Source organism: Sciurus vulgaris (assembly GCF_902686455.1).
Source record: "Sciurus vulgaris genome assembly, chromosome: 1".
NCBI classification, from domain to species: domain Eukaryota; kingdom Metazoa; phylum Chordata; class Mammalia; order Rodentia; family Sciuridae; genus Sciurus; species Sciurus vulgaris.
The window spans coordinates 196,880,372-196,903,333 of NC_136461.1; the positions used below are offsets into that span (position 1 = coordinate 196,880,372).

Here is a 22,962-nt window from a genome sequence, read left to right on the forward strand (position 1 = left end):
TATGTTACAGGTGAGGAAATTCGGGGCAAGACAGGGGCAAAGACTTTCCCAAAGTCAGAGCCCATGAGAGAACTAGAATTCAAAGTAGGACCCATGTAAAAGCCCTCACTAATCACTTAGTTTTCTGGAGGAACAGCAACATCCCTACAGCATTGCTTCCGGACACTTGCAAGGAGCAGATGCGGGCCAAGCAGCGGCACGCTTCTGGCAGCTGTCGCTCCCAGAGCGCCAAAGCAGTGTGCACAATCATTTCCAAGTGGAGCGGAAGAGCTGGACTGCAGTTCCCAGCCCCAGCCCTGGGGTCCCCGTCCAGACAGCACGCTACGCGACACAAGCCACTCGGCAGCGCGGCCCACCGGGGCGCAGGAGGGACGTGGGACTTGAAAGGAGGGCGCGCGCCCCGCCCGACTCACCTGTCAGCTGCCCGCGCAGCCGCGCACGCGCAGAGCCGGTGGTCGCGCGCGGGGGTCCGCAGCCCGCTTCCACCCTCCGGCTCCGCAAGGGTCCTTTCCTGCTCGCGGCCCCAGACCTTGAAGTGGCCGGACCCCGGCTTCCGCCCCTGCCTCCCCAGACCGTCACATGACCTAAGAGACTGGGAACTGGGCGGGGCGTCACGTGACCCTCTCGCGGGCGACGGCTGATGACGCAGGAGCCCGCGCTGGCCGTTGTGGCGACGGGCTGAGGGGGGTTGCGGAGCGGAGTTGGGGTCCCGGCGTGGGGACTTCGGGCGCAGCAGACCGAGACAGGCGGCGCAGCCAGGTGAGGCGGGAGCGGGGATGGCGGTGGCTGTCTTGGCGGGAGTTGTCGCCTCCCTCTGGGCGCTCCGCAGGGACCTGCCCCGGGCCGGCCCGCCGGGCTGCGGTCCTGGCCCTTCTCACATCGGGAGGCGGCCGGCGCGGACCCGGGCTGGAGATGCCGTCCCTCCATCCTTCCGCGCTGTGTGTCGGGGAGAGAGGGAGGCAGACCGACAGACCGACGGACCAGGAATTAATCTGGTTTGAACTGGCTTTGAAAGCAGGGCCAGGAGCCCTTGGTTCAAATAAAAGTTTCGGGGTCTCAGTTTCCTTTTGGCTTCTGTAGACGGCTGTGAGGATTAGCTGTAGCGAGAGCCAAGCACCAGGGCACCGTTTATGGCACACTGTAGGTGACCTAGAAATGGTGGTGTTACTGTTGTTTTCCTATCAACAAATCTTTATTGATCACCTATTTTGTATGAGGAGCTGTTTAACATCTTCTAGACTATGTCAGCATTTTAGTGTAGGGAACTCCCAGGATGAAGGAACCACAGACGTGAGCAAATAGCTGTGATGGGTTTTAGAATAGAAGTGTGTGTGTACTAGGGATGGTGGTTGCATGAGAGAGGAAACAAGCAACTGCATGGATAAGAGAAGGCTTCACAGAGAAAGATGTTTCTTGGCAGGCTGAAAAAGGAGACACAGACTCCCAGGGACTTAAAGGAGGCCAGCACATTGTCTTCAAAGTGTTTACTCAGAGCCTATGGTGGTGCTATACAGTCAGGTGAGAAGAGGAAAGAGTAGAGAAGCATTTTTATTTTTCCATTAATAATTGGAATCATATGTTAGAATATATAATCAAATATTATGTGATTCCGTGTATATGAAGTACAGAAGGTAGTCAAGGTCAGAGTCAGAAAGTAGAATGTGGTTTCCAGGAGCTGGGAGGCCAGGAAATGGGAGTTGTTTAATAGTTGTAAAGTTTCAGTTTAGTGAGATGAAAAGAGTTCTGGAGATTGGTTATATAACAATGTGAATGTACTTAACATTACTGGACTGTACAACTGAAAGTGGTTAAGATGGTAAAATTTTATGTGTACTTTTAATATTTGAATTTTTTTTCAGTTTAGCAAGGTTATAAAGTGTATACAACTATGATGCAAAGAAAAATACATGTGCCTTAAAAGGGTGCAGTGGATATTCAAAGAAGGAAGATTATTTCAGGTTGGGGTGTGCAGCTGCATTCAAGATGGAGAATCGCAGATGGTCTTGTGACAGAAGTAGAGTTTCTGATTCTTCCCTTAGAACTGATAGCTTGATGAGAGCCCCAGGTACAGGGGTAAGGTGCAGGAAAGGGATTCCAGAGGCCAGATAATGTTGGCACTCCATTATAAGGGAATTGGACAATCCAAGGAAGAATGGTGGGAACAGTGCTGGGAAGAGAACATTTTGGGGAGGAAAATATAAGTGTGCATGTGGCTAAAGGCAGAGAGCTGAGTTATTATTGAATGGCAAATCAAAGAATATGAAGAATATTCCAGGCCTGTCAGAGGAGGCAAAATAGCATGCAAGTGAAGACCTCAGGAAACACATACCTTTTTTGTAAACTGTCTTGGAAATCATAGGTCTCCAGGGGAATGTAAAGATTGCTTTACCTCGGGAAAGAACCAAGAGGTTGATTTAAACCAATGCATTATGGATATTTGGGGGCAGATGATTGTTTTTAATGACTGACTGTTCTGTGCATTCTAGGGTGTTTAGCACCCTCCCTGACCTCTGCCCACTAGATGTTAGTACTGCCCTCCAGTACAATAACCAAAAGTGTCTCCAGATGTTGCTAAATGTACCCTGGGGTACGGGCAAAGTGACTGCAAAAAGTTATAATCATATCAGAGAGTGAATGTGTGAAGGTGTCTGAGTCAATTCAGCTGCTATAACAAAATATCTTAAACTGGGTAGTTGATAAACAATTTTAGAGGCTGGGAATTCCAATATCAAGGGGCTATTAGACTCAGTGTCTGGTGAGGCCTTATTTTCTGGTTTGTAGGTGGTACGTACTTGCTGGGTTCTTGCTGGTAGTGGACACTACCACTAATCCCATTCAGAAGGGTAGATCTAATCACCTCCCCAAAGCCCAGCCTCCTAATACCAATCTTGGCATAAGATTTTGAATATATTCCTTTTGGTCAGGGAAGCACAAGCATTCAGACCTTAGCAGATGGGTAAGATTGGGGCAGATTAAGAAGTGAAGAGGGGAGGGTATTCTCATGGTGGAAGCAGGATGAACAACTTCTAGAACTGGAATTATGAACAGTGTATATGAAAGAGAGAATGAAAGAGAGATTAGGGTCTGACTGAGACAGATAGTTGATTGATCCATTTAGGGAATGTTTTCTTAGCTCTTGCTATTTGTGAAGCACTGTGAACATCATGGAAGACTGTAGTGTTCACAAAATAGAGTGACTACAAAATCATGTCAGAGAAGGCGTTTGAGTCAGGGAAAGAAAGGATTGCCTCTGGTCTACAAATTTAGTTTTACTTATTGGGAAGAATTGAAAAAAAGTATGTCCACTCCATCTTTCTGTTCCATTCATTCTCTTTGCTTCTCAGTCCAAATAACTGAAGGTCATGACTAGTTTTCCTCAGTTCTCCATAGGAGTGAAGTTTCACTGGAGTATTATGCGTTTCCTATTCAAACAAATAATAAAGGATAGCTACTGTGTGGTAGCTTTCTGTTTATCCTGGATGCATTAATCCTTATGTATGTTATGTCTTAATTCAGACAATTATAACAAATATCATAGACTAGGTGACCTAAACTACAGTAATTTATTTCTCATAGTTCCAGAGACTTGCAGTTCAAGATCAGGATGCTAGCTAATTGGATTCAGGTTGGTACTTTCTTACTTGCTTGTAGGTGGATGCCTTCTTGCTGTGTCTTCACATGATAGAGAGCAAGAGAACCCCTAGGATGTCTCTCTCTCTCATTTTCCTGGAGGGTCTCTTCTTATAAGGGCACTAACCCATCATCCACCAAACAGGAGAGTGTGTATTTCAAGAAGGCATACAGAAAGACTTTTAGGAAGTGGGCCTGGAAACAGCTATTATTTCATTGCCTTGAGTACAATCATAGGCCACACCTAAGTGCAAGGAAAACTGTGAAGTGTAATGCACAGGTAGCTGTTTGACCAGATTGAAGAAGAAATTACTTTGGTGGGCACTTAGCTGATATCTGTCACAAGTGTCCTGCCTTTAGCCTACCCTGAGGAATAGTCTTATGAAACAGTCCTTACTGCTATTGCATTTATTGTAAGGATATTATTGAAAAAGTTTTAAACATAACTCTTCTCATCTCATATGATAATGCCTTATCTCATATGATACTGCCTTAGTTGCTGTGGAAAGCTTTATTTTTCCTGTGTTCCTAGTATACTTTTTTCTTCATGGGAGAAGTAACCTTCACTTTTGTTTTGACTGTCTGGAAGTTCACAGCTAAATTTGTGTTACAAGCATAGTGCCAGGTAGAATCCTAGAGCCTGCATGGCTGCATTCTCTCTCAAATACTTGGCTTTCCCTTTAATTTAATTTGTTTTGAATCTGATTTTAAAGATTTTGTGTTTTCACATGTTATCAGATACATTTTTATTTATATTGCAAAAAATAATCCAATTTGCTGGGGCAATAAAGTGGGAATGTAAGTAAGCACCCTCTTTCACCAAAATGCATGTGTTTCACCTTTGGATTTTTAATTTATGTTTATGTTTTCTTTCTTTTGGTGTGACTTTTAAAACCCTAGAAGATAACATAATCAGAAACCTTTTTTGATCCTCAGATTTTAACATCTATTAAAATTTGCCATGTTTGCTTCGGGTCTTGATTTTTAAGGTAAAGTTTTAAAAATACATAAAACTAAAAATGTCCTTTGATGACACTCAGACTCAAGTGGATTATTCTTTATCCTGCCCTTAAGACCCCCATACTATTCTGCCAAAGAATGAAGTCCATTTTTTCCCCCTTCTCTTTGTCCCTGTGTGCTGGGTGAAAGGGGGCTCACCCCATAATTTCCTACCTCATGACCATTTTCATTACACTCTTTCCTTCACTTCAGGTGCTCTCTTTGGATAACTTAGACCTTCCCAAATCCTAATCCTGTTTAACTACCTTCCTTTCATTGAAGACCATGTCTTCCCTCACTTATTCCTGTGATCATTTTCTTTTTTGAACCTCATAGTATACAGGATTTTAAAAATCTCTTTCTCGTTTGAATTCATAGTACTTGGTTTATTCTGCTAATATGGCACATGTTCTCTTCCAAACTTGTATTGAAGGGTTATGGCAGAAATGGATTGTATTTATTCCAGAATATTGAGTAGTTATGGTTACATGAAATATATGTTCTGTCTTGCTTGGAAAGGCTTTGGTTTTATGGAAGTCTTTGGATAATCAGCTCATAATGCCAAATTTTATTATGTACAACAGCGAGTTAAGACCAACCTTCATTCTTTTTATTGCCTGTCTTCATTGTTAGCATTCCTGTCTCTCTTGTGAGGAAGTGCAAAGACCCTGAGGTGGAAGCATGCCTGAGTTATTAGAGGCTAGCAATGGCCAAATGCTATAGAGCAGTGGTTTTCAAAGTGTGATTCTTGGGTCAGCAACATCTGCATTACTGCAGGAAATACAGATCTTGGTCCCTTCCCATACCTACTGAATTGGAAATTGCGAGGTTGAGGCCCAGCAATCAGGGTTTCAGCAGCCTTATCAGATGATTTTAATGTACTAACACTGAAGCCTACGTGTAGCACAGTTAGAATTACATAGAAGGCTTGTTCAAACACACGTTGTTAGGGCCTGAGAATCTGCATTTTTATCAGGTTCAAAGGTGATGTTAATACTCCTTGGTTAGGGACTGTTTGGGGAACCACTGTTGGTGTAGACCCTTTGGATATCTCTTGGTATGCGTCAAGAAGTGGGGAGAGGATTTTGAACAGGGAAGCCACATGATTTTATGTACATTTTCAAATCTTCATTCTGGCTGCTGTGTTGAGAGTTGGGTAGAAAAGACAAGGTTGGGATCAGGTAGAACAGGTTGGAGGCTGTTCTGGTTTGGATTTTTAACATCCCTGGAAAAGCTCCTATGTTAATGTAGGAATGTTCAGAGAGGAAATGATCAGATTCCAAGAGATGTACCTGCATCAGTGGAAGTACCACTGTACTGGATGGGGTATGGCTGGAGGAAATGGGTCACCGGGGGCATACCCTTGGGGATTAGTTCTTGTCCACAGCTCCTTGTGCTGTCTACCTCTACTTCCTGGCTGCTAGGATCTGAGCAGCTTTCCTCTCCCACATCAGTTTTCCATGATATTCTGCCTTGCTTTGGGCTTGGAGCAATGGATTTGGCTGATCCAGTACTGAACCTTTGAAACCATAAGCCCAAAGTAAACTTTTCCTCCCTTAACCTGTTCTTGTCAGGTATTTTGATCACACCAACAAAAAGATGGAGTAATTTAGGCAAGAGGTAGTGGCTTGAATCAGGTGGTAACAGGAGAATTAGAGTGCTTGGATTCTAGAGATATTTTGAACAGAGAGATGACAACATTTAAAAAATATATATTTTTATTAGTTGTTGTTGGATCTTTATTTTTTTATTATTTTTATTTTATTTTTTTGTGGTGCTGGGGATCGAACCCAGGGCCTTGTGCTTGCAAGGCAAGCACTCTACCGACTGAGCTATCTCCCAGCCCCTGGATCTTTATTTTATTTACCTATTTATATGTGGTACTGAGAATCGAACCCAGTGATTCACACATGGTAGGCAAGTGCTCTACTACTGAGCCACAACCCTAGCCTGAGAGCTGACAAAGTTTTGAAGGTTTGATTTTTAGATATGGGAGAAGGCTCAATATGACCAAGGTTTTTGATTCAAGAAGTGTTCTTTCATAAGATGGAACTTGCTGCAAAAGGAGATGGTTTGAGAGGGGGTCAGGAAGTGGAAAGGGAGGTGTTGGGTGTTCAGTGTTCTTGTTGATAGTACACATGGAATGGGACTGGCTGGGAGCCCTGGGTGGATGGGAGAGGATGGAGAAGGGAGGTGACCAGCCTACTAAACCCTGGGCACACCAGCATTAGGATTTGCCAGCATTAGGATTTGGGAGGGAGAGGCGCACTGGTTTTAGGTTTTTAGGTGGTGTTTCACTCATTTGTTCTTTCACCATAACTTTACTGAATGGCTACTTGTGCCACTCATTTTAGGTGCTTGAAATAAAGCAGTGAACACAACAGAAAGTCTTTGTCCCTAAGGAACTTGTAGTCTAATTGGGGACTAGATACAATAAACATGATAAACAAAAGAATGTGGTTTGGTAGTAACCTCTTGTGAAGAAAGATTAAACTGGGGAAGAAGAAGAAGAGGGAATGACCTGGAATCTGATGGAGATGGGGAGTGCTTGCTGTTTTGCATAAGGCATCCAGGGAAGGCGTTACTGATGTGGCAGCATTTGAAGGGAGACCTTAGGGTAGTGAGGAAGGTGGCCATGTAATTATTTAGGGGACAGGTATCATGGCAGAGGAAACAAGCATGACCCTGAGGCAGGCTTGTACTTGATTTTGATATAGATGGAGAAGAACAAGAGACTAAATTCTGAATCCTGAAGCCTTCCATCATGTGGAGCTCAGGCAGATGCAGAGGAACCATCAGAGAATGAGAACCAGCTGGTGGGTAGGAAGAGCAACACAGGAAGCAGGTCAGAAAGTCTACCAGGAAGGAGGGATGATTAACTGTGTCCAGTGCTATTGACTGATGGGTATCAAAGTATGCTATTGGCTGATAGGTCAAAAGTCACTACTACAACAGTGACCTTTGTGAGAGCAGTTGAAGCCACGTGATAGGGGTGGAAGCCTGGTAGGAGTGGGCTCAAGAGAGAAATGAGAGGAGAGGGTTTGGAGACAGAAAAATCTGAGAAGGAGTTTAGCTGTGAGAGTGAGTAGAGAAATGGGGGCGGTGACCGTGGGGGAAGGTGAGGCAAAGTGGGAGGATGTTTTCTTTAAGACGGGAGAACTAACGGTTCATTTGTTTGCTGTAGGCAATCAGGAGAGCAAGGAGAATTCCTGGGACAGCATGTAGAGAAGGGAAGGATCTAGTAGATAAGCGATGGGGGCTGGCTCACTGAGGAGCAGGCACGGTTTATTCCTGTTAACAAGAAGGAAGGCAGAGGTTGCCGGGAGGCAAGCGATGGGAACTTGGGAAACATCTCTTCTGTTTGTGTTTCCTCAGTGAAATAGGAAATAGTGAAGATGGAAGAGGAAGAGTTAGAAATTTGTGGAGAGAGAGGAGTCACAAAAGGGCATTATTTTTCTGTAATCAGAAAAATTCAAATTGTTGTAGGGAGTTGTATATTCTGCACCCGTCTTTGCTCTTTATTCCTGTATTGCTTTTCTTCTCCTTGAACCATCTTCTCTCCATCTATTAAATTTCTTCCCTGATCCCGTAAGATCAGTAGTCTGGCTGTCTTTGATCTCCTGAGGCAAAGTCAAGCATCACTGGTGCCTCCACTTTGCAGTAACTCCCACACTGCTTGCTCGCTTTCTCTTCTTTCATTCTGTGTTTGTTTCTTTCTCTGTCTGTCTCCCTCCCTTGCTCAACCGCGAGCTCTGGGGACAAGAGTATTTCTAGGGTCTAGAATAGTGCCTGGCATATGGTAGGTTTCCACTGAAGGAAAAGAAACAAAATGGTGCTTGAAAATGAGTCTTCAGAGCACTCATCTTGAAAACTTGGACATTCCTATGCTAAAAGTGCCATGCACTTAAGGAAGTACTTATATTAAATATTTATTGAATTGTTTGAATTGTTAGTTGTATTGTGTATTGTTTGAATTGTTGAGGTGTATTGTGGATGTTTGCACTAAACTAAAGCCTCAGAAATAAAAATCAGCATTTTATGTGTCGCTATACCTTGTGTTTTAGAATGAGTTTAAAGATGGACATGGTAAGGCCCTCAATACCTATTTGTGGAAATGAGTGAATGAACCTAATTCATAAGGAAATAACTGAGAAACTGCAGTAGTAGTGCAAGTGTGAGGTAAAGATAGTAGTTGTGGAGAGGAGGAAACGCCAGAGATAGAGCACAGCTCCCTACTAAGAAAGGAAGGGCAGGTTTGGATGCTAGTCCATGCCATGGTTACTCCTTCCCATTCCTCTTCTGGGGTGTTCAGTCTGCTGTGGTCAACAGTAGTAAAATTGCATAGTCTGAATTCATGTTGTGTCTATCTGATTCTGGGAAAATGTCTTTCTGTTACCATAGCCTTAGAAACAGCCAGCCTTCCCAGCCTATTAAGCCTATGTGGATTCTACTTTTCTAGTTGGTTTCAGTGAATTGGATTTCAGATAGTTTCTGAATTAAACAAAGATGTCTTTTTGTAGGTACCTTTTACATAAAGAAGTCCAAGCTTAAAGAGTTGGTGGTTGAAAATAGAGTTTGGGGTGTTTAATATGAAGATAATAACTGAATCTGACATCTACAAAGAAATTTTTGCTTTTACTGAAACTGGTGTCTCTGAAGTTTATGAGTCTTGAGCTCAGAGGAGCTGTCAGGTAATTTTTACAGTTTTCAGAATTCAAAGTGCATGTATTCAGATAAGTTAAAAATTACAGATTTTCAAAATTCTGCTTTATTAGTCTTAATATTATTGTTATTTTTGTAGAAAAATGCATTACAGATAATCCTATTTTTATATTTTAGGCTGTTATTGAATTCTTCAGAGAATCAAAGACTCTTAGAAGAGGGTATTCTACCTGCTTTAAAAAATGAAGACAGTTAAACGTTCCTCTTGTATTGTGGCATCTGTGTTTGGTGGCCCACACGATGGCATGAATGCTCTGGTGTCCTCTCAGGGGACACTGAATGTAGATAAAAGTATAGGCATATCGACATTAAATGTAGTCGTATGATTGTTTACAGCTACTCTGTTTTCATATATGGTTATTTTTCTGACATACGACTCTTGTTACTGTGTTTAAAATTTAGGTAATAATTCCAAGATGCCAGGGCGTTCCAGTTCAAGTTCAGGTTCAACTGGTTTCATATCCTTCAGTGGTGTAGAGTCTGCCCTCTCTTCTTTAAAAACCTTCCAATCCTGTATCAGCTCTGGAATGGACACAGCATCTAGTGTGGCTTTGGATCTTGTGGAAACTCAGAGTAAGTAAAAATTAAAGCTCATTTCTTTCTTTCTTTTTTTTTTTTTTTCATGGTGCTGAGAACTGGTCCCAGTGCCTTGCATGTGCTAAGCAAGCGCTCTGCTAATGAGCTAAATCCCCAACCCTTAAAGTGTATTTGTTTTATGTCTACTTTGGGGCAACACTGTGTGTAGCATTACTCTAAGGATGTCTTTTGAATATTCTTGGGACAGTCATTTAATCCCTCTGTGCACCTGTTTTCATGCCTTGTTCTGCACATCACATGCCAGTGCACTGAGGGTGAACTGCACTGACTCGTTCCTGTGTATTCATGTGGTTGTGCTTCATTAGAGACTACATTAGAAATAGACGGTCAAAGACATGAAAATTTCTGACATCAGGGGGCATGCAGTTTCCAAAGTATGTGGCACTTGTGAACTATAAGACCTGTAATTGTGTTGTGATACTATTCTTTTCCAGATTGTTCGTTCTTGATTATCTAACAGATGGACTAAGCTAATGCTAGGGATACCAGTGTAGGAAGGTCTCTACAAAATGAAAGTTCAACTTTGATGACCTTACCCACATTTTTTTTTTTTCAATTAGAAAATCTAGAAATATGTTGACTACTTTCTTTGAATTAGAGTTGTTTTATTTTGTATGACATATAGAGGAGAGTAAATAACCTTTTTGTTTTGTCCTTAATGGCACTCACTGGTTTTTAGCAATTGGTGATGTGCCTTGGTGTGATGGTCTTTGTTTATCTTGTCTAATATTCTTTGAGTTTTGTGGATCTGTGGACTTATCAGTTACATCAAATTTTGGGAACCTTTCTGCTACTATTTCTTCAAGGACTTATTCCTGTGATTCCAGTAATGTATCTGTTAGGCTATTCGATATTGTCCTATTTATCAGTGGGCCTTTGTTTGTTTTTCCCAGTCTTTATCCTCTGTGGTTTCAGTTTGAATTGTTTGTTTTCTTTTTGTGGTCTGATGCTGGGGATTGAATCCAGGGCCTTATGCATGCCAGACAAATACTGTACCACTGAGCTACATCCCTGGTCCCTCAATTTGATTAGTTTCTGTTGCTGTATCTTCAGGTTCATTTGTCTTGTCTTCGGTCGTGTCTAATCTGTTAATTCTATCCAGTGGATTTTTAATTTTAGATAGTGTATTTTTTCAGTTGTTGAAGACATAATAAAGAATTAAATGAAATCTTTTTTCCCTATTTTCCATTTCCGTTTTCATCATGCTCATGTTTTCTTCTGCATTCTTGAATATGTGAAGTCTATTTATAATAACTGTTTAGCATCTGTATGAGCTAATTCTATCATCTCCGTCTATATCTGCCTCTTCCCAAGGACATTGTGCATATGGTTGTTAAAAGCATGAATTTTTTTTTTTTTTTATAAAAATGAATATGGTTTGAACTGGCTTTAAAAGCAGGGCCACAAACTGTTCATTCAAATAAACTCTCCAGGTCTCAATTGTCTCCCCATTTGCAGTAATTACAGTTCCATTCAGCTGTTGTCCCACTTTGTAAAAGCAGTCGTTCATGGTAGAGGACTAGTTCCATGCCAGGTATTCACTTATGGCTAGCAGCAGAAGTCACCATCTTTTTAGTGTGTGGCCTTTAAAAGTTTTAATTCTGCCTGTTCTGATTTGGTGGTAATGGATATTTGGCTTTGGTAGGTAGGCCTGGATAAAAGTCCTAATAACATCTTAAGCCATCAGAAAGAACTAGGACATATAGCCTTTGGGAATTGTATTCGTTTTTTCAGGATTTGCATTGAAAATGCGTGAGCATTTTAGCTACAGAGTTCTATATTTGTTTTATTTGATTTTAAATAAGTATATTTGGATATAAAATACAATATACTTTGTATAACTTAAAAACAAAAATAAACACAATTTTTTAAATGGTTTGTGTGCTCCTGCAAGGGTCTGCAGTTACTCTATGAAGAACTGTATAGGAAATATTTTCAAAGTATTGTGGGCCATGTAGTCTCAAAAACTCTTGCAGTTCTGTTGTTGTAGTGCCAGAGCTACCATAGATAGTAGCAAATGAATGGGAATGGCTGTAGTCCAATAAAACTTTATTTACAAAAACAGCCAGTGGGCTGGATTTGGCTCACAGGCTGTACATTGTCAACCCCTGCTTTAGAGCCATTGTCATTAAACATTTATTTAAAAAATGAATTACTTGTTTGGATTATTTGGATCAGTGTTGTAGCAAATACATTGTTTTTCATTTACCAAGAAAAGCTAATTTAAGGCAAATTTTAAGTAAGTTACGGGGAAAAATGAGCTAAAGAGCTTTGAGAGATGCAGAGTCACCAGGAGCATAGAATATTTGTGAACTCAATATACATATGCATATATAACAGAGGCTCACATAAATATACATATAAATATTTTAATTAATACCAGCAGTCAGAATAACAGGATAGTCAATGAATATTTATCCAATTAGTGTTCTTTGTATAATTGAGTTCTAGGTCTTGAGAGGACACAAGTATTGAGTAGTTCCTCCCTTCACAGAGCTCACCATCTTAATGGGACATAATAAAATGAAGAACAATGGGAAAACTGAAGATGTTACAAGCCTACAAATAATTAATGTGACCACTGATCTCATCAAAAAGTCATAAGTTCTCAGGCTTATGAGGGTGAACATAAATTCTTCAAAATTCTGATTTTTTTCTTTAAAATTCTCATTAGCAACAAATATTATTATTTGTCTCTGAAATTACAGGCTGACTTTATTCATTTTCAAGAATACCAGATACCCAAGTGTCTGTGATCCTAATTTGCCTATCAATCATTCTTCCGATTCAAAAGGTTATGGAGGAAAAAGCAGCTAGTCCAGCTTCCAACCTAGGCAGTTTCTAAGCCTTTCTCCTGAGACATATGTCTTTCTTTGATATGTAGCAGAATTGTTTTACACACACTTCCTGTTTCATCACAAAATATTAAAGGATATGCTCTTTAAGGTTATGATTGAGATTTAGTAAACTTAATAAGTTGTGCTAGTTTATTAAGGACATTCTTAAGTGAAATTGGCATCTGTTTTACCACCAGGGCATGGTGGGGAAGACAGTGACTTACACTAGTACAATCTGGTTTATGCTAAGGCTCCAGCAGTTTTTCTCACAGCTGCTTTTGTGCCATCAGTACAAATGTCCAGGATGATAAAATAAAACCAGACAAAGAAAACTAAACACATGACATCTTAATATGATTATGAAAATAGTTTTGACCTATGGACTCCCTGAAAGGATCCTAGGGATCATACTCTGAGAACCACTGGCTTATGAAACTGAGTTTGAATGCTTACAAGCAGGAGGTAGATGACAGAAATTCTCTGCAGAGTACAAGCCTAGGGCGCTCCTCACTGGGGTGGTTCAACAAGAGCTTGTTAGGAAAGCAGTGTGTTTAACAAATTAATGAATCTTGGTTTAATATCATTAAATGTCATAAAGCATGATTTGTCTATTTAAAACATTTACTTAAAAACTGAAGAAAATATCATTATGTTTCCAAATAATTTGTTGATGTGCTTTTCTTCTTTATGAGAATTTCCAAGTGAACAATACAGTTGCCAAGAAATCAAATCATAGCCAATTGTAAATTAATTGAATTTCTTATGGCCAAATTATATAAAAAATAAAAGTATAAAACCTCAAATTTTTATAGCAAAAATTAATATTTGGCATGTCCCATTGTCCCATTGTCTTTTTTAATTGACACGTAAAACTTGTGCTTACTTTTGGGGTACCATGTTTATATACGTGAATACATTGTGTAATGTTCTGATCATGGAAAACATATCTATCTCTTTAGACATTTATCATTTCTTTGTGGTACAAACATTCAAAATCTTTCTAGCCTCTTTTGAAAAAATATAGTATATTAGCTCTATGTTATAGATGATTCTATATTACATAATAGTCATCCTCCTGTGTAGTAGAACACCAGAACCATTCCCCCTGTCTGTGACCTAGTACCTGTTGGCTGACCTCATTTCATCCCACTGTCCCCTCTACTAGCTCCATGCAGCCGTTTGCAGTCCCGATGATAGAATTGATACAACGAATTGATTGGGAGGAGAAAAACGTGCACATTAATGTATATATACTGTTCTTTCATGTATTGAAAATTTGTATTCACCACCTTTTAGATCTGTTTCCTTTTGTTCTCGCTTTAGTCCCCACCCAGCCAGGAAGCACAGTTTTCATTTTATGGTGGTTGGTTACTTCAGAGTTAATGCTGGTAAGTTATGAAGGAGCATCAGAGTGAAAAGGTCATGGACGTTTGTGTCCTCAAGCATAGCTGACCTCTCACATTTGCAAATGTTAAGCATTTAGTTGAGAGAATAGTTGGGGGTCTGGGTGCTTTGGAGGTGATATTCTGGTTTTACTCCTGATGGTCTTAAATCTAAAGATTTTGTAAGTTAGGGAAAAACCCAAAAACTTGTGATCATCCATCGCCCTATCATGCATTACCTTATTTTAGGAAAAAGGAGTAGTCATTTTGCTTTTACATTAAAAATATCTTGAAAATTACTTACTTAATTATTTGATTGATATACCAGCACCACCCACCTGATATTTTCAAGGCTTATTTTCTTAGGAAGACTCATGATGCGAATTTTCACTCTGTTGTAGTACATTTCTCCACCTAGAGAACTGTTCCTTTTTATTAGGCTCTTGTTAAATCCCTTTGGCCTTGCCCCTGTACTTTATTTCATAATTATGTTATTGAATAAAAGCAGTTATTAGAAGTAGGTGGTTCTAATAGTGGTGGTGGCTACAATGGTAATAAAAATAACAATAACCATAAGTAGTCAGTTTTTGTGTTTCTTATATCACTTTGATTACTGGAGTCAATTATAAAAGCAAAATATTATAAAAATCATTAGATGAAAAATTTTAAATGGGTTGGAGGTACAATGTTGACTATTGAGTTAACAATTACCAAATTAAGGAGTTATTTATATGATCGAGTTATCATTAGGTTGTTTATATTCTCAAAGGGTACAGCGTTGTGAGTTAGGTGATTCTAATGTTGCAGGAATTAAGGATGCAGGCTCTGAAGTGCCCGTGTTTGCTGTGGGTCACTGTTGTACCTGTTCCCCTCTTCTAGGTAAGCAATGGAGCCAACCTAGGTGCCCATCAACAGTGAATGAGGAAGGAGGATATTGAAATTGAAAAATGTAGTGTGCATGTATATATATATATATATATATACACACACACACACACACAATGGAGTATTACTCAGCTAGAAATAAGAGTGACTTTATGGCATTTGCTGGTAAATGGATGGATGGAATTGGATACTATCATGCTAAGTCCCAAAAAGTCAAAGGTAAAATATTTTCTCTGATATAGAGAGACTAATCCAATATAAAGGGGGGAGGGATAAAAAAAATAAAAAAGCATAAAAATTATTAAAAGTTAAATGAGAACTATTGAAACTATATACTTAATTGTACTATCTCTAATGCTTAAAGTATAGAGGCAGTTTGTATACCAGGATGTGCAGGGAAAGGAGCCCTTGAACTATATTATTGATAGGAATGTAAGTTAGCACAGCCATTATGGAAAATAGAATGGACGTTCTTTAAAAAGTTAAAAATAGAACTACCCATATGATCCAGCAAGCTACCACTAGGTATGTATCCAAAGCAAATGGAATCAGTGTATTGAAGGGACATCTACACTCTCCACCAGTGGATAAATGGATAAAGAGAATGTAATACACAAGCACACACACACACACCCAATAGACGACACTTCAGCCTTTAAAAGAAGGTAATCCTGTCATTTGCAACAACATGGATGAACCTAGAGAATATCACATTAACTGAAATAAGCCAGGCACAGGACAAATGTCACATGATCTCACTTATGTGTGGAATCTTAAAAACAGACAAATAAACAAACTTAAAATTAGAGAGTTAAATGGTGGTTACAAAGGGCTGGGATAGGGAGAATGGGAGATGGCGGAGATGTTGGTTAAAGGATAGAAAATTTCAGTTAGGGGCAATATGCTCAAGAGATCTGTTGTACATGGTGACTATAGTTAATAATGTATCATATACTTGAAAATTGCTAAAAGAGTAAATTTTAAGTATATCATCCCAAATAACTATAATATTTGAGGTAATTGGTATGTTCATTAGCTTGATTTAGCCATTCCACAATGTATATCTATTTCAAAACATCATGTTGTACACCATAAGTGTGTGTGTGTTATATACATATACATATATACATATACATATACATACATCTAAATAAAGATGCATGGTGGTGCATGTCTGTAATCCCAACAACTTAGGAGTCTGAGGCAGGAGTTCGAGATCAGTCTGGGTAACTTAGCAACACCCTGTCTCAAAATAAAAGGTAAAAGGGCTTGGGATATAGCTTAGTGGTAGACTGCCCCTGGGTTCAATCCCTAGTATTACACATTCAAAAAAAGAATAAATTCAAAGTAATATTGATGTATTAACAATAAAGAAGAGCGTGGGGATGATTCCTAAACGTCTAGCTCTACAAAAACTCAGGTCTTTCTTGTCAGTATCTTCATGTTTCCCAGGACAGTGTTTATTCTTCATTGTTGTGGCATTTTTGTAGATTGTATAGTTGATTGGGTAAAAAGAGCTTCTGATGAGAAATTTTTGGAAGAGGAAATTGAAGTGTGTTAGTAAAAAGAATCACAAGGAGATTTTTTCCAATGATTTGGGTTGGGACTGCAACACAATAAAGTGTAAACCAGCCTTTTAATATCAGTTTAGGCCTGCAAAAAGATCTATGAGAATAAAATTCATATGATTTTTCCTCATCACCCTCTCTTTTCTCATCAGCATTTCATCATGTGCGTGTTGATAATCTGTTAATATCGCCTTAGTGGGGAAATGAATCTTAGTGGTCAGAAAATCAGGTGCTTTTACCCTCTGGTTCTTTCCTCAGGGAATGGAACTTTTCAGAATGAGTGAGGTTCACCAACTGGATTGGTCAGAGAGCAGAGGAGTGAGCTAGTGACAGTGGCGTGGCTGTTCTCCTCTCACTTTGATAGGGTTCTCCTCCCTTCGTTTTTAAACTAAAATAAGCAAATTCCCTCCATTATTAAGATTAAATCTGATGAGATTTGGACTTGTTTTCAGATTGTATGCTCAAGAAATTACCTGTAAATACATGGTCTGAAAATCTGGGTAAAGTGTTTTTTGCCTGTCATGTTTAAGCCCTTGGAATTAAGAATTAGAACTTGTCCCTCTTCCCACTCCTTTAAGCTCTAACTTCCTTTCCTGCTTTATTTTTATTCCAGCTACTTATATTACCTCACCCTCTAACATACTGTGTAATTGGTTTATGAATTTTAGTTATTGCTTGTCTCTGTCCTGAGTGTAAGCCCCATGGCAATAGGAATGCTTCATCCCCACCCCCCACACACACATCCAGTGGTGCTGGGGGTGGATCCTAGGTCTTTATGCATGCTAAGCAAGTGCTCTACCTCTGAGCCACATACCTAATCTGATAGCAGAATTTTCTGTCAGGTGCCCCTGCCACTTGCTATTGCCTGCATGTACCTGATACATAATCAGGAAATGGATTAATATGTTTAAAACCTTGGCTATTCATATGAACACCTTCATATCCATGGATCATACACATACTATACCCGTAGCCACAAATGCATAGCTATATATATAACACACACACACACACACACACACACACACACACACACACAGAGATGGGCCATTTTGTCCTCCTTGGGTCCTTTGACATGTTGAGACATTTTGTTTGTCACAGCTTGGGGATGTGGCATGTGTGTGCTGCTGCCCTCTTCTGGCCTGCAGGTGTGGAGATGCTACCAAGCATCCTGCAATGCCTAGCTAGGGTAGCTCCAGCACAACCAGGAACTATCAGCCTATAGTGTAAATAGTGTTGAGGTTGAGAAACTCTGATGTACACATATATACCTACATAAATATGCACATATTAATTAAATTTGGTTAAAAATTTATTTTCTGCCTACTGGCAATTAAGACTTTTCCTGATTTTCAGAGGTTCCCCTTGTTTTCATATTCCTTTATGTGTTGCATTCCCCACCTGGACTGTAGGTACTTGAGGGTAGGTAGGATCCGTGTATAGTCATCCATGGGCCCCTACTCTCAGATCCTGGCACTGCACTCTGTATGTTTTAGGTTCTCTGTAATGTGTATTGAGCAAATCAGTCAAGTCAAGGAATTAAGGAATTTGAGTGTTGGGATCTAGAACCTATGGTAGGAGGAGTACTGACCTCACCTGTGAAAATGGGCAGACATCACCAGTCAGCTCCCTGACAAAGGGAGAGTTGGAATTAACAGCACATCACTGGAACTGTCTCACACTGGAGCAGATTTGCATTTATTAGAAATATGTTTGGCAAAAATTTCTGAAGGTTAGAAAGCCTGTAGATCGGAGGAGCTTCAGGGTCATTCTCTTCCTCCACTATTGACATTGCATGTACATTGGTTTTTGTCTTGGAAATATGTGTGAGATGTTAGTATTAAATTGTTTAGTCTTGACCTGGGGCATGCCTCCTGATGCAACCATTTACGAAGTGGTGCAGTAAGGGAAGAAAAGGTAGTTGTTATAGTCTATGACAGGCCCATGCTGTTTACTGAAAGAGGTAAACTTTCTTATCCTCACTCCAAACTATAGATAGGGAATTTGAATTTGGCCCCAGTTCTTCCTACTCCAGCTCCAGATCTTTCCTTTCTGATGACAGTAATCCTTAACAGTTGTTAGTGATGTCCCAGGCATTGTTTGGTACATTTTCTCTACTACTTATTGCAATTATATGAAGTTTGTACTATTAATTGCATTTTACAAATGAGAAAACTTAAAACTCAAAAAGTTAATTTTTGGACCAAGGACACAGAGCTAATTAATGAGGGAACATTTGAACAGGCAAAGCCATATACATAGAGGCCCGTACACTGCATAACAGGTCCTCTGTGCAATGATACTTACAAGGAGATATTTTTTCTTTTGTTTAAAAAAATTATTCTCATATATTTTACCTGACTCATCTTTCTGTGACTTATTTTCACTAACTCACTTGTATGTAGAGGGGTGTTTCAAAAAATAAAAAATGAAAGAAACTCACCCAACTCTGAGTAACTTCTGCAATGTTAGAATTAAATACTTGGTTTCTCTATGTATGTGGGTTTGTCTAAGTTTATATTTTGAAAGAACAAAAATAGATACCAATGAATAGAGTAAGTATTTGAAATTCCTTTATATGCTTATGTCATCCATGGTAATGCCTATATTACCTGTCATATTTGAGTCTTTGGTTTGCAAGGCTAGCTTTTTGGAGTCGATTTTTTTCTTCTTCTGAGTGCTTCATAGTTTGAGCCACAGAGTAAGGACTGGTGCTTAATTATGATCAGGGGTCAATGGCCATGCTGGGGATGTATCTCCTGATACAGTTTCTAAATTTTAAGCAAGTAACTCTTCAATTGTGAAGAAATAGGTACTTAACAAAAATTCAGTCCTTCCTCATCCTCACCAGAGAATGGCATAATATAAAGATGAATTTAAAGCAATACAAACATCTGAATACATTTTGAGACTTGTTTTACTGAACCCTGGTTGTTTTAAGTTCCTATTTAAGATAACCAAGTTTTCCTCTAATACCTAAATGGGAAAGAAACAGTGTAGCAAGACTTCATCAGATCTGCTCTTCACTTGATGACTTTTTAACACAGTTGTAAAGAGCAGAAGTATACAGTGGACTTGCCTAGTGTCTGTTGTCATTAGGGTAGATGACCCTTACTTTTAAAAATACTTGACCTCATTGTCTTTTCACGTGTTCCTAGGTGGGCACATCTGCCTCTTAAGATTCAGTAATCTTAAGATGTGAATTCATGTGTTCTCTTTGTTTCATGGGGGCATTTTATATTTAAACATTTTTGTTTATTGTGTATTTTGTTTTTGTTTCTTTTGATTTTTGATTAATGTGTCTGGTCTCCCTTTTGAATGGGTCTTCCGAGGAGAAACACCTCCGTGCTCACTGGATACATTCAGAGGTTGGAACTCATTTGATGCTGATCAGGTGTTGATCCAGATATAAATGTGGTAGTAGATATCTTTTAAGACTGTTCCTTGAATAAAAAATATTTTGATCCAGATGTAGAAACATAAATTTCTTTCCAAAATTAGAAAACGAACTCTTGTTAATATATAAACCTATTTTTTGAAGACAATATTTTTGTACAGTTTTTTTGCACTTAATTTTTATATAAGGATGGTCTAAGTCAGCATTTTTTAAACTTGGGGGTGCCTCGGAATCACTTACAGGTCTGATTAAAATGTAGATTTCTGGACCCTGCCTACCTCGAGGGTTTCAGTGGGTCTGTATGAGCCCAGGAGTTTACATTTCTAGCAGATTCCCAGGTGATGCTGAAGCTGTTGGTCCAGGGATCATGCTTGAGAACCTTTTCCCTTGTGTCTCATTTGGTAGGAAACATGCCGCTAGATGGCACCAGAACCCTTCTTATGGGTACTCATTGGTCTTAATGACCATTGCAGAGTTGAGGATCAGGTTAAAGATACAGTCGCTAAATTATTAAAATTTAGTAGTTTGGAGCCTGAATTATTGCACGTATGTAAAAAAGTAAAACATTTGGATTCTCTTAGACCAGAGGAACTGTAGGACTTTTAAGATTATGACCTTTCAAGATTGTCTCATCCAGAATGAATACTGTTACCTCTCATCTCTGTTGACTTTGTTATCCAAAGTTATTGTTTTATTTACCAGGGATTGATATGGGCCCTGTTACAAAACAGAAATATACGTCTCTTATGAATTATAAGTACAAATAGTATTTATTCTAAGTTGATGAATCTTGATTTTGTTTTTGTCTACATTTTAAATCACTTTAAAAAGGCTTATACATATTGTTCACATAGATGCCTTGTTCTTTTGTCCCATCAGTGGCCCATTTTTGTTTGAGACAGTGTTAGAATATTGAGAAGTGTGAAATGTGCTTTCCTTTCCTTTTGGCTTCCTTAGCCAGAAGGTTGAGTAGTTTCTTTTTTAAGAGCTGTTGAGAAGCTTTGGCGGCTGCTGCTAGACACACACACACACACACACACACACACACACACACACACACACTTACTGTGGAGTCTTACTCCATACATTTCCAGCTGTTCCAGCACCTCCAGATTTTTTCTTCCAGTGATTGTAAAGGTCTGAACATTGGCATGGTTTCTCCACATGATGGCGAGTGTGGAAATAAGTGCTTGCTGGTCCTCCCATTCACATTAGGATGTCACTCTTTGAAATACTAATGAGTCACTTTTTGGTTTTTAAAACAGTATGTGTGGTATCTGAGTACCATCTGGGTTTTTCTAGATTCTTGGAGGTAATCTTTTTTATTGGTTCTGCTTTTTATCTTTGGAATAGAGGCTTGGGTTTGGTTTCAGTGACCTAACAGGGTATGAAAATGACTACTACAGAAAAAAAATTGGAGTTACCCAGTCAGATTTGAGAAATGGACTAGCACTGTGTATTATATCTTCAAACATTGGGAAGAACTGAGACTGGCTTAATGCTAAGCAAAGATGACTACTCATGGTAGAAGTAGAATAGACTTTAGGTCATTTTTGAAACATAAGGTTCCTTTTATAAAGACAAAATTTTATGTCTTGGGGTAAAGCAGAAGGTTAGATTGACCGTTAACAGTGAAAACCAATTTAATTTTCTGGAAATTATTATTTTACTATGTAGACCTATTCTTTCTCCCTCTTCTTTTTGTGCTTTACAAATGAAATTATCTATTTGTATTACATATAAATGGAAAGCATTATATATATAGAAGTGCTGTCCAATAAAAATGTTAACCACATGTGTAATTAAAAAGTTTCTACTTATTACAAAAGGCAAGAAGAAATTAATTTTAGTGATTTTTTTAAACTTAGTATATCTAAAATATTTCAACATGTAACCAATATAAAGGTGATTAATGAGTTATTTTGACATTCTTTTGGGGGGGTAATTATGAAAACCAAAATCCTGCAGTGTATCTGAACCCTGACCAGGTACATTTCCTGTGCTTAATAGCTACATGCACAATTGCACGTGCATAGGTTATTTTACTTTCCTTTGACACTATCAGAGAAAGTCAAGAGATTGCAGGGGAAGCCAAATCAATTAGTTTGCAACTTTTTAGCAGTTTTGATGAATATTCAAATCAAGCCACTTGGTAAAATGAGATTATCTATTTCTTTCTTTTGGAATTGTCACTTCTCTACCACTGATGTGGTTGGTATTTTAGGTTTTTCCCAAAATGGTTTAGCTAGCTTAAAATGAAAAATGATGAGATTCTGGGGGATCCTGTTATTATTTGCATCTGTATGAAATGTCATATGTTAATTTGAATCCACATTTACAGCACTTTCATATTTTGTAACTGATGTGGTAAATTAGTTTCTTATGGTATTGAGTAAGTCAGGCAAGAGGTTAGGCCTCATCTTCAGCAACCAGCATACTCTAGTTGCTGTAAACAATTAAGCCTGTCAGCAGTTGACCTTGGAAATGCTAATTTGCTTGTCCCTGGGTGCTGCCTCAGGCACTGGCTTTCTCTCTGTGGGTGGGAGTTATGAACCAAGTTTGGAGAAGAACTAGAGGCATTTGGGGCCAGCTCCAAACAGATGTGCTTCTTGCTTCATTTTTGCATGTGACCAAGTTGCAAGAGGCATAGTCCTTGTGTGAATTTTTTTTTTGAAGGTCTTGTGGAATCCAATGCATATGCCTAGACTAAGGTTGAAAAGAAGGTCCATTCACTTTTGCGTCTATTCTCCTTCACTAGAGTGCTCATCTGCCATAATAATGGTTGACTTAAAAATGATACACAGTCATTTTCATCAGTTTCATAGTGTCTCTTTAATTTATTGAAAGAGGAGCTGAAAGCCCCCTCCAACTTTGGTTTTGTATTTATTACAACTATTGCAGAGTCTGATTTGGAATAAGGTAGCTGAGTAAGTGAGGAGAAAGAA

The 22,962-nt window shown here is 39.2% G+C and overlaps 2 protein-coding genes across 8 annotated transcripts in view; one reads left to right on the plus strand and one right to left on the minus strand.

Annotated features, from left to right (window-relative positions):
- WASHC5 (WASH complex subunit 5) overlaps positions 1 to 564 on the minus strand; it is a 60,966-nt gene extending 60,402 nt beyond the window's left edge. Inside the window, exon 1 of the mRNA XM_079137499.1 lies at positions 414 to 564. The gene's annotated coding sequence lies outside the window, so the exon portion shown is untranslated. The remainder of the gene's footprint in view (positions 1 to 413) is intronic.
- A 47-nt stretch (positions 565 to 611) lies between these two features.
- Positions 612 to 22,962, plus strand: part of NSMCE2 (NSE2 (MMS21) homolog, SMC5-SMC6 complex SUMO ligase) — a 229,827-nt gene continuing 207,476 nt past the window's right edge. For 3 of the 7 annotated variants that reach the window (XM_079137659.1, XM_079137660.1, XM_079137665.1), the window contains exons 1-2: positions 616 to 759; positions 9,754 to 9,924. In XM_079137659.1, the coding sequence (XP_078993785.1) occupies positions 9,768 to 9,924 (157 nt within the window). In that variant the 5' untranslated portion in view covers positions 616 to 759; positions 9,754 to 9,767. Of the gene's footprint in view, positions 760 to 9,753; positions 9,925 to 22,962 lie in introns of all 7 variants that reach the window. The other 4 variants (XM_079137662.1, XM_079137663.1, XM_079137664.1 and 1 more) reach the window with 3 other exon arrangements.